The sequence below is a fragment of the Pteropus alecto genome, unplaced genomic scaffold, assembly GCF_000325575.1.
Source record: "Pteropus alecto unplaced genomic scaffold, ASM32557v1 scaffold134, whole genome shotgun sequence".
Classification (NCBI taxonomy): Eukaryota; Metazoa; Chordata; class Mammalia; order Chiroptera; family Pteropodidae; genus Pteropus; species Pteropus alecto.
Genome location: NW_006436283.1, coordinates 3763146 through 3773454, shown reverse-complemented (window position 1 = coordinate 3773454; position 10309 = coordinate 3763146). Strand labels below are relative to the sequence as shown.

Sequence of the window (10309 nt, the reverse complement as noted above, 5' to 3'; positions counted from 1 at the left end):
AAACGCACTGCGCAGTGTCTGTGCCCTGCGTCGCGTCCGGTTGTCACGTGGCCACCTTACTAATAATTCTCACACTGTGTTGGTGAGGACTAGGCTGAGCTAACAGTGACTTAAACAAGATGGACGTGTGTTTTCTTCCCTGTCACAAACTCTGGAGGTGTCAGTCCAGGGCTGGTGTGGACTGCCTCGGCCTTGTCTCCTCGCCGACGGTAGTTTCTGCCCCGAGTCCTGCCTCGTGGGTCAAGATGGCCATGACAAGTCAGTCATTCTATGTGTCCTCCAGCCCGCAGGAAGGAGGAAGGGGCCAGGAAGGGCCACGTTTAGGGCTGTTTCCTGGACGTCACACACTACCCCTTCCCCACACTGCCCCTTGGCTCGATCCCGGCCACGGGGCCCTGCCCAGTTGCAGGGGATGCTGGAAGTGGCCCTGCTCCAGGCAGCCATGTGCCCAGCTCAGTCCTGGCCTTCTGTGACCGAGGGAGGAGGAGAAAGGATAGATCACGGAGACAGCTCGTGGGCTGTGCTGCTAACATTCATTCGCCCAGAGCTTACTGTGTCCCAGCGCTCACATACGCGGACCCGCCACACCATGAGGCAGGTGCCATGTGGCATCGTGCCCATTACACCTGAGGGACCTGGGCACAGACGATTAGAGTGACAAGCTCGTCATGGGCATAGCTGGGATTCGAACCCGCCTCCAACTCCAGAGCCAGGACACTTAACTCCAGCTCTCCATAGCGTCCCGGGTTATAAAGCCTCGGATCATGGCAGACAGAAGCTCTGGGAGCAGGACCGAAGGTCCCACACCTGGGCTGAGGTGTCAGTGCCCACTGAGGGCAGAGGGACGAGAGGCCCTTATCAGAGGATGCTCAACGAGCTGGCTGCCACAGAAGCCTGGGGTGCTGGGGACAGGGGATAGCACAGGACGTGTCCGCTTTTATCAGAAAACACCGTTAAGAAACTACCCCGAGAGGATGAGAGCCACGAAGTCTGGGGGAGAAGGGTTTTCTCTCCCGCTTGGGAACCACTGTGATTGCCAGGAGCGCAGGCCTCAAAGAAGCCGCTTCCAAAAAAAAGACAGCTTTGCTCTGTGACTCTGTGACTGAAGGAAGTCAGAGGCAGCTGGATGACAGTGCTATCGGGGACCAGGTGGCAGGGAAGTGGAGGAGGGAGGAGAGAGGGTGACGTCAGGTCATCGCGTCCTGCGCGAGTGGCAGCCAGGGTCAAGGTGGGGGTTTTGCTGGTGGCTGTGCCAAGGAGGCCTGTCTTATTCTGGGTCCCCAGAAAGCAGAGCTCGAGGCTCAGGCTTCTTGCTGCCATTTTAGTAGAGCGTGAAGTCCCAGGGGACAGGAGGGGCGAGGCCGCTGGCTCAGGCGCAGGGCAGACCCTCCCTGTGGCTGGAAGGATATTCCAGATGTCAGAATCACTGTCTGTGGGAGCCTGGGGGGTTTTCAAACTGCAGATCGCAACCCATGGATGAGTCGTGGAATCTACTCAGAGCTCTGGGGTTTGTCTCCTCAACCTTTTTGAGGTGTAACTGACAAAGACAAACCGCATACACCTAAGCTATGCAGGACGATGGCTTGAAGTCCGCATCTGCCGTGAAATGATCACCACGGTCAAGCTCTTTGACACCCCCGCCTCCCATAGTTCCCTTTGGTTTTGGGGTGGTGAGGACCCTTACGATTTACTGTCTTAGCAAATGTCAAGTGTGCAGTACAGTAGTCATCACACCGCCCGTGGGATCCCTTAGAACCGAAGGTTTCTCCCCTTCGACCAGCCTCCCCCCACCCCCCGTTTTCCCACGGCCCCAGCCCCTGGCGACCACCTACTCTCTGCTTTTGTGACCTCGACTCTTTTTAGATTCCATGGATAAGCGAAACCCTACAGTATTTGTCTTCTTCTGTCAACTCGGAGAGTCTTAACGAGCCTTTTAACATGAACTAGAACGACACAGAAATAATAGAATTAAAGAATATCATGGGACCTTCCGTGTAGTAAGAGTAAAGATGGTTTGTGAAACTTTGTTTACATGCGTGCATAGGTGTGTGAGAGAGACGAGGCGGGAAAAATTTGCTGAACTGTATGACGAACCTATCAGCGTGCGTGTGCCTTTTAGAGGCACCCAGAAAAAAACACGCGTGATCACTGCCTCTGGCAATGGAATTGGCAAGTCGAATGAGGACTTCAGCAACATTTTCTTATACTTTACATTGCTGATCTGATTTTTTTTCCCTATGAGCATATTCAGTTTTAAAATTAGTCCTTTTCCATTTAGTATGATTATTGATGTCACTGGCTTTGACTCTACCATCTTCCTAGGTGATATCTATTTCTTTTTCTTGACTGGTCCACGTTCTTTTCCCCCTTATTTCTTGTCTCTTTCACATTGATATATATTTTTAAATCCACTCCCCCCTTAGCTGACTCATTATACTCTTTTATAGTCCCTTAAAAAGAGTATAAAAGTGGCTACCCAAAGGTCATAACATGCATCCCTGACTTACCAAAGTTTAATACAAATTAATACTTTTACCTTTATGGGGTAATGAAAGAACCTTAAAGTGCTTAAATTGTATCCATTTCGCTGATATGCTCTTATTGTGTTTTAATTTTACAAACATTTTCTAAAAATGTCTTTATTTCACCATGATCCTTGGGGGATATGCTGGCAGTAGCAGAATTCTAGCTTAGTCGTTATTGTCTTTCAGCCTCAGGAAAATATTCTATTGTGTTCTGGCTTCTGTCGTTTCTGTCGAGGAGTCAGTCAGTGTCTCACTGTGGTGCCTTTAAAGGTCATCTGTATTTTCCTTTGTCTGCTTTTATGACTTCTGTTTGTTTGGGTTTCAGAAGTTTTACTAGGAGATGCTTCATGTGGTCTTCTTCGGATTTATCCTACGTGGAGTTGGTAGATCTTTTCAAATCTATGGTTTGACCTTTCCCTAGTTTTAGAAAATTATCAGCTATTATCTCTTTAAATATTGCTTCCGGCCCAACCTCTCATTTACTTCTCGGACTGCAATCGCGCGTCCGTCGAAGCTTACGTTCTTTCCTTTAATTTCTACCCCTTAGTTTCTCTAGATAGTTTCTTTTGCTCTTTGACTCAATGAATTGTCTTCAACTGCGTTTAACCTGCTGTGTTAATCTGCTGTGGTTTCGCATATTCTGGGTCCTTCCATCGAGTTCTTCATTTCAGTCACGGTCGTTTTAATTCCTAATGTCCCTATTTGATTTCAAATCTTATTTTCTATTTCCTTGACTCTATTCAGCCTATTTACCTTGAAGTCTGTGTCTGGTAACTAACTCCAGCTTCTAGATCTCCTGTGGGTCTGTGTTTATTGTCTGGCTTTTGTCATCTCCTCCTCCTCATCTCCAGGCCATCGGTGATCTGCTTTCTGTCGCTTTAGATTTGTTTTCATTTTCCATGATTTTCTATAAACGAAGTTATATAGACTCGTTTTGTGTGGATTTTCTCACCAAGCATAATTATGTTGAGATTCATCCATAGCGTTGCATGTATTAATAGTTTATTCCTTTTTAATAGCTGAGTAATATTCTATTAGGTGGACTTACCGCTCTTTATTTATCCGTCCATCTATTAATGGGCATTTGGGTGGTTTTGAGTATTTGGCTATTACAAATAAAGCTGCTACGAACATTCGTGTTCTAATCTTTGAACGGAAGTTTGCTTTTATTCCTCTTGATAATACCTAGAAGTGAAGCGGCTGGGTTATATTGTAAAACTATTTGACGCTTTAACTTTTTTAACAAACGCGGTTGCGTTATTTTCCAATCCTGCCAGCAATGTCTGAGAGTTCCAACTCCTTTACGAATTCATCAATATTTGGTCTGATCAGTCTTTTTAATGTTAGCCGTTTTAACAGGTGTGCAATGTCTTCTGTGGTTTTAATTTGTAATCCCCTGATGACTAATGATGTCGAAGATATTTCTGTATGCTTATTTGTCTTCCATATGTCTTTTTTTAGTGAAGCGTCTTTTCAGAAATTTTGCCTGTTTGAAAAATTGTGTCAATTATTTTCTTATTATGGAGTTGTCAGAGTTCTTTACATCTGCTTGGCAAATATCGTCTCCTAGTCAGTGGCTTTGTCTTTCTCTCAACAGCATCTTTCAAAGAGCAAAAGTTCTTCATTTTAATGAAGTTCAATGTTTTCTTTTATGGATTGTGCTTTTGACATTATATCTAAGAAATCTTTGTCTAACCCAAGGTCACAAGGATTTTTTCCTGTTTTTTTTTTTCTGTAAGTTTTATAGTTTTAGGTTTTACATTTAAGTGTATGATCCATTTTGAATTAATTTTTATATATGATATGAAGTATGGATTGAAGTTCTATTTCTTTTTTGGCATCTAGGTATCCAACGTTCTATGACCATTTGTTTAAAAGACTATTCTTTTCCCACTGATATATCATTGTACCTTTGTCAAAAATCAATTGATCGTACCTATGTGGGTCTATTTCTGTTTGGTTCTGGACTCAGTTTGGTTCCATTGATCTATCTTGAAGTCACTATCACACCATCTCGAAATCAGGTAATATAATTCCGCTCACTTCTTGTTTTTCAAAGTGGTTTTGTATATTCTAGGTCCTTTCCATTTTTAAATGAGTGTTAGAGTCAGCTTGTCAATTTCTACAAAAGGGCCTGCTGGGGTCTTGACTGGGGTTTCATTGGTTCCTTTTTTATTTTTATTTTTTGGAGTTCTGGAAAATGAATACGGATAATTGTAGAAATCATTTGAGGTCAAGGATGGTGCTCTTTTCTTCCAGAGAGGACTTACTTCTACTATTGGCTTTTGGCTGGGGGCTCTAGCAAGCCCAGATCACTTTAACCCACAATGGTGACTGAGCTGATTTAAAACAGTTCAGCCCCCGAAGGCCCTAGTTCTGGTCCAGCCTCTCTTTCAGGTGTAATTCCTCAGTTCCGACCCAATGTATGGGGTTCATCAGGCTTCCCTCTCCTCTGCAGGGAACTCTGCCTTTTGTCCACCAGCTCTGCAAGGCGACCAAAAGCTCTGCTTTGTCACCTAGATGCTGCCCCTGGAATCTGCAGGTGCCCCGCCAGGGGGAAAGCCGACCCCATGCTGGCCTCAGCAATCTCCCTTTCTTCTTCTCCTGGATCTTGGCCTTGCAATTCTTCATTCTCTGTTAGAATGTCATGGCCTTCACAGGTGTTTCCACATAGCCCCATATTTCTGGGTTATTCTCAGAAGCAGGGCTGGTCTTTGTTACCTAGTGTGCTGTTACCCAAAGTGGAAGGCCTCCTTATGACAGATTTCCAGTTTAAGTTTCAAAATGTGAATTGTTCATTGCGTTGATGTACATCGATAACATTCTTCAAAGCTCCTTTCTGTCTGACCTCATGGCTGGCCAGCAGGCTGTGGGAGGACCATGGGTTCTTTCTCTCTGACCCGTTGGCCTTCTGGGAACTAGCCTTTCCTGAAAAGAGCCCCCTCCCCTGTCCCCATCCTTGTCCATGATCTTGAAGCTACTTTCCACCCTGCTTGTCCTTTCCTCTCTTCTGCGGATCTCAAAAAATCCCGAGAAGCAGTAGATCTCATGCTTATACCTACTGAGGTCCCATACTGACCACAACTCCCAGCTCAGGGCCCTGGCCCTGGGGTCAGATGGGTGCCCAGAGGCTGAGGTGCCCTCTGTTTATCTATGCTCTGCCTCCCTTTGTCCCCTTCCCCTGCAGACTGGGTCCGTGTCCGTGTCCAGCCCCTTTGGGTTGAGGGGAAGGGGACCCTGGATTTAGGACTCTCGGGTCTGCAGGGGCTGACCCTTTGCTAGTCTGTAGGTTTTTCACTCACAGGTGTCCTCCATGAGAACAAGTACTCTGTCTTGAGCCTGCTGTGCTCCCAGCACTGAGCTCAGTGCCACTACTTAGCAGGTGCTCACTAAATATGGTTGCATGGATAGATGGATGGTTGGGTGGATGGATGGATGGATGAACGCTGTATGTGTGAATGGATAGTAGGTGGAAGGAGGAGGGATGAATGGATGAACAGGATGGGTGGTTGGGTACGTGGGTGGAGGGAGGGAAACAGAGATAGTTAGACGGAGGGTAGATGGAGAGATACATGGATGGATAGATAAATGGGTAGAGGGAAGAATAAAGGGATGAGTGGATGAGGGATGGATAGATGGGCTCCAGAGAGTTCCACAACTCCTAGGTCCTTGGAGGTCACCAGGGATTCAGGGGAGGCCAAGCAGCTTCACCTAGATGCACTCGAATGTTGGTCCCCAGAGAATTTCTTTGGAAAGAAAACAGTTCCACAGCTAAAAATAGACTCGAAGCCTCAGCGAACAGACTCGACGAAGAAACTGAGGATCGGAGAGGAGAGGGCCTTTCCCGGGGCCACACAGCTGGCTGACGGCCCCACGTCCTCTGACCCCCAGTCCAGGGGTCTTCCCCCTGCCGGCGTGGCCTTCCGTGGCGGGGGCGGGGCTCCCACCTGTCTCTGTCCCCTTCCAGGGGAAGGAGAAGTCGCTGGGCATCCTGAGCAAGTACATGGAGATCCACGGCACCGTGTACTATGAGAGCCAGCGGCCGCCCGAGGTCCCCGCCTTCGTGAAGAACCATGGCCTCTTGCCACAGCCCGAGTTCCAGCAGCTGCTGCGCAAGGCCAAAGTGAGCCCCCCACGCGCGCTCCTCGGCCCAGCCCGCCACAGACACCGAGGGGCGCCCCACCCGCCTGTCTGCCCCATGTCATCGCTCATGACGCCTTCTGTGTGTGGACAGGCCCCACCTTGATCCACTGCCCTGAGCCTCAGGTCCAGGCCTTCCGGTGGCTGGCCAGAGCTGGGGACAGAAACGGGGTGTGCACCAAGCAGGGGGGTGGCCCACAGTGAAAGGCTCAGTGATGGGGGAGAGGTTGGGCCACCCGCATACCCCGGCCCAGTGGACTCCGGTCAGGCCTAGTTTCCAGAGCCAGTGAGGGGGTGACAGGCTGGGGGTGGCAGAGGGGCTCCTAGGTGGAGTCCCGTGGGGCCGTCAGTTCTGAGTAATTGCTTCTGGAAGTCCCCGAGTTGTGTCCCTGGAGTGGCGACTGGCACAGTGGGCAGGACCCCAAAGTGTCAGCTGAGGCTGGAGAGTGTCCAGCCAGCTTCCGGGTCCTGCCCTGACCTCACCAGAGCTTCCTTCCTCAGGCTCGGATGTGTGTGTGCGCGTGCGTGCATGTGCACGTGAGTGCGCGTGAGTGTGTTGGGGTGGAGAGAGGGTACCTTTGTGCAGTGAACAACCTGAACACCCTTACACGGCAACCCAGCCTTCGGAATCGCTTATCAGGTGCCTTCCGGGGGGCCGGCCCTGGGGACACTCCTAGCACAAGCGGGGTGCTGAGTGAATGCTTTCCGGATGAGTGAGTAAAGGTCCTTCGAGGTCAGCTACAGGTGTGGGTCTGAAGCCTTCTGAACTCGAGACCCTCGCTGTTTCTCCTCCCTGCAGCCTCTTAGCCTGTCAGAGCAGGAAGAGGCCATTGATATTGCCTAATGGGACCCCCTTGTTTCCCAAGTGGGAAAACCGGCCTAGAGAGGGAAGTGCCTGCCACACGCACGGCTGGTCCAGGCTGTCTTCACTGCCCTGCTGTCTCCTGTGAAGGAAGGTCCCAACCCCAGCCTTGCTCCTGGCCTTGCAAGGCTCCTGGGCTGTGGCACCTGCCCTGACCTGTGTCACCTGGCCTCTTTAGCTCTTCATAGGGTTTGGCTTCCCCTATGAGGGTCCCGCCCCGCTGGAGGCCATCGCCAACGGCTGCGTCTTCCTGCAGTCCCGCTTCAGCCCACCCCACAGCTCCCTCAACCACGAGTTCTTCCGGGGCAAGCCCACCTCCAGAGAGGTGAGTGGGAAGGGTCTGAGGTGGGGACCCCTGCAGCTCCTTGAAGAGGGAGACCGAGGTGTGGTGTGAAGGGAGAGGTGGGCCACATGGGTTGTGGGGCGGGGCCTGGGAGGTCGAAGGAGGAGCTGCCAGAACCCCTGCCCCGGCCAGGTGTTCTCCCAGCATCCCTATGCAGAGAACTTCATCGGCAAGCCCCACGTGTGGACCGTGGACTACAACAACTCGGACGAGTTCGAAGCGGCCATCAAGGCCATCATGAGAACCCAGGTGAGATCTGGACCCAGCCAGGACTGCCCCAGCCCCAGAACATGCCGCGGACCTCTGCCATTTTTAGAAAAGATGCCCCTCTCGGTGACTTCAGACCCACAGGCCAGGGCTGGCAGATCTGACAGCCTCACAGACGTGGGGAGACGTGGGGGAGGGGTGCCTTTGTGCAGTGAGCAACCTGTACAGCCCTCCCTGGCAGCCCTGGATCCGGCATTGGCACAGAGCGGAGCGCCTGGGGGCGAGGGCGGGGGCGGGGCAAGCCCTCTGAGCACTCCCGGCCCAAGTTAGGCAGTGAGTAAGCGTTCGGGATGAACCTGGCCATCGCTGCGGGTCTGTGGCTCTTTAGCCGCACACCTCAAACTCTCACGTGCAGAAAGATTTGGCAAGTCCTGCCTTTCTAAGGAGGTCTGGGGGTGGTGCCAGGGGTGCCCACCTGGGAGACGCCCTCTGAGCAGCACGGGGCTAGAACATTCCGGGTGTGCGTTGGTGTGTGTGAGCGCATGTGTGCGGGTGGGGGTGGGCGTGAGGAGGGGCTCGTGAAGTCGCACACCCCCGTGCTCTTCTGGTCCCTTCGTTCCGGGAAGGGGCCAGGCCGTGCGAACAGCCCCCTGCACGCCACAGTCCCCGCGGCCCCACTTCTGGCTGTAGCTGAGACGCCAGGACGAGCGGAATAGGCTCCGCCGCCCAGCGTCCCCGTCCCCTTCACGGCACCGTGTCCCTGGAGCGCTGCTTGCGATGAGCTCGTGGGTCTAGGGGCAGAATCAGAGGTCATGAGACTTGGGGGGTCGGGGGCCACTGCAAGCGAGTGACATGATGGACAGGTTCTTTCTGCAGGGGACAGCCCCGCCCGGGGAGGACACACAGCGGCTGGCGCGTCTGCCTCCTCTGGGATGTGGGGGCACTGCTAGGCTCAAGGGGGTGGATCCCCGCCCCATAGGGTCGTGAGGCCTGAGCTTTGGGCCCAGAGCCCTGCCCGGCTGTCCTGGCCTGGGACAGGGACAGGGTTGCAGTTTTTAATGCCCTCCCCTGCACTCGGACCCACAGCCTTTGTCCATCCCCTTAGCAAACAGCCTCCAAATCCCTTACCTACCCCACCCCCTCCAGCATCCTTCCCACCTTCTGTCTCTTTGTGTTTCTCTGGTGACAGTGCCAAGAAGGACACTGCCCACACCCATCTTTGGTTGTACAGATAGGGCCAGGTTGACCTACAAAGTGGCTGAACGCGACCCTTTACCAGCTGCGGGGGAGGGGAAGAGAACCCCCGGCTTGGGCTTAAGCACATCTCCCGTGCTGTTAGTTGCTCCAGGTCCTGGCTGGTCTTAGATTGGGTCCCTCTACAAGTGACCTGGAGGCAGGACTTGAGCACGAGTAGTTTATTTGGGAGGTGAACCAGGAAGGCAGGTCCTGGAGCGACAGAGTGAGACAGGGTGTGTCATCGAGCAGGTCACCTTGGCTCAGCCCCGGTGCCAGCCGTGCCCTCTGAGAGGCAGGTATGTCGGGGAGCAGGAAACCGAGCACTTACCTGCCAGCTCCATCCACCAGCTCTCCCGCCTGTCCCTTCCGAGCTGAGCCAGTGAGAGCTGGCTGCACGTGGGGCTGCTCCAGGGAGCCTGGGTGAGGAAGGAAGGCTCTGGTTTCGTGTGTGTTTTGGTTTTTCACTCCTCAGTAGGTACCTTCTGTCTCAGGATCCCCATTTCGCAATCCTCCAGGGCTTCTATCTCAGGGGGCGGGGGCAGGGGCAGGGGCGCGTGGGGACAGGAAAGGCTCTGTCCACCCCTGGGCTCGGGTCTGGCCCGACCTCCTAGACAGATTGTTGAGCTCAGTGAGTAGTGTACCCAGCCCTGTGGCGAGCCTGTTCCCGTCCTCAGGAAAACCGGGGGCTTGGGGACGGGCGGGGGGAGTAAATGTGCCCACCCACCCACGCGTCACTGCTGGCTGGACGCTGGACACACAAGAAATTGGTAACGCCGGCTGTTCTGGGGGAGGGGCTGGGTGTCGGGCTGGGAGGAAAGCTTCCTTTTACTGTTTTTCCTTTTAATTTTTTTTTTACATGAACATCTGTTTAATTTTGTTAATTAGTCAATTTAAAAATTACAGTAACCAAAGAGTCAAGGAGCTAAGGTATGATCAATCCGCCAAGCTGAGACTGGCAGCTGGGCCCAGAACCCGTCGGGGGCCCCTCTGCTCTCA

The 10309-nt window shown here is 52.3% G+C and overlaps 1 protein-coding gene across 1 annotated transcript in view; it reads left to right on the top strand.

Annotated features, from left to right (window-relative positions):
• Positions 1–10309, top strand: part of MGAT5B (mannosyl (alpha-1,6-)-glycoprotein beta-1,6-N-acetyl-glucosaminyltransferase, isozyme B) — a 58853-nt gene that overhangs the window by 44554 nt on the left and 3990 nt on the right. The window contains 3 exon segments of the mRNA XM_006912184.2: positions 6493–6648; positions 7706–7852; positions 8003–8119. Of these exon segments, the coding sequence (XP_006912246.1) occupies positions 6493–6648; positions 7706–7852; positions 8003–8119 (420 nt within the window).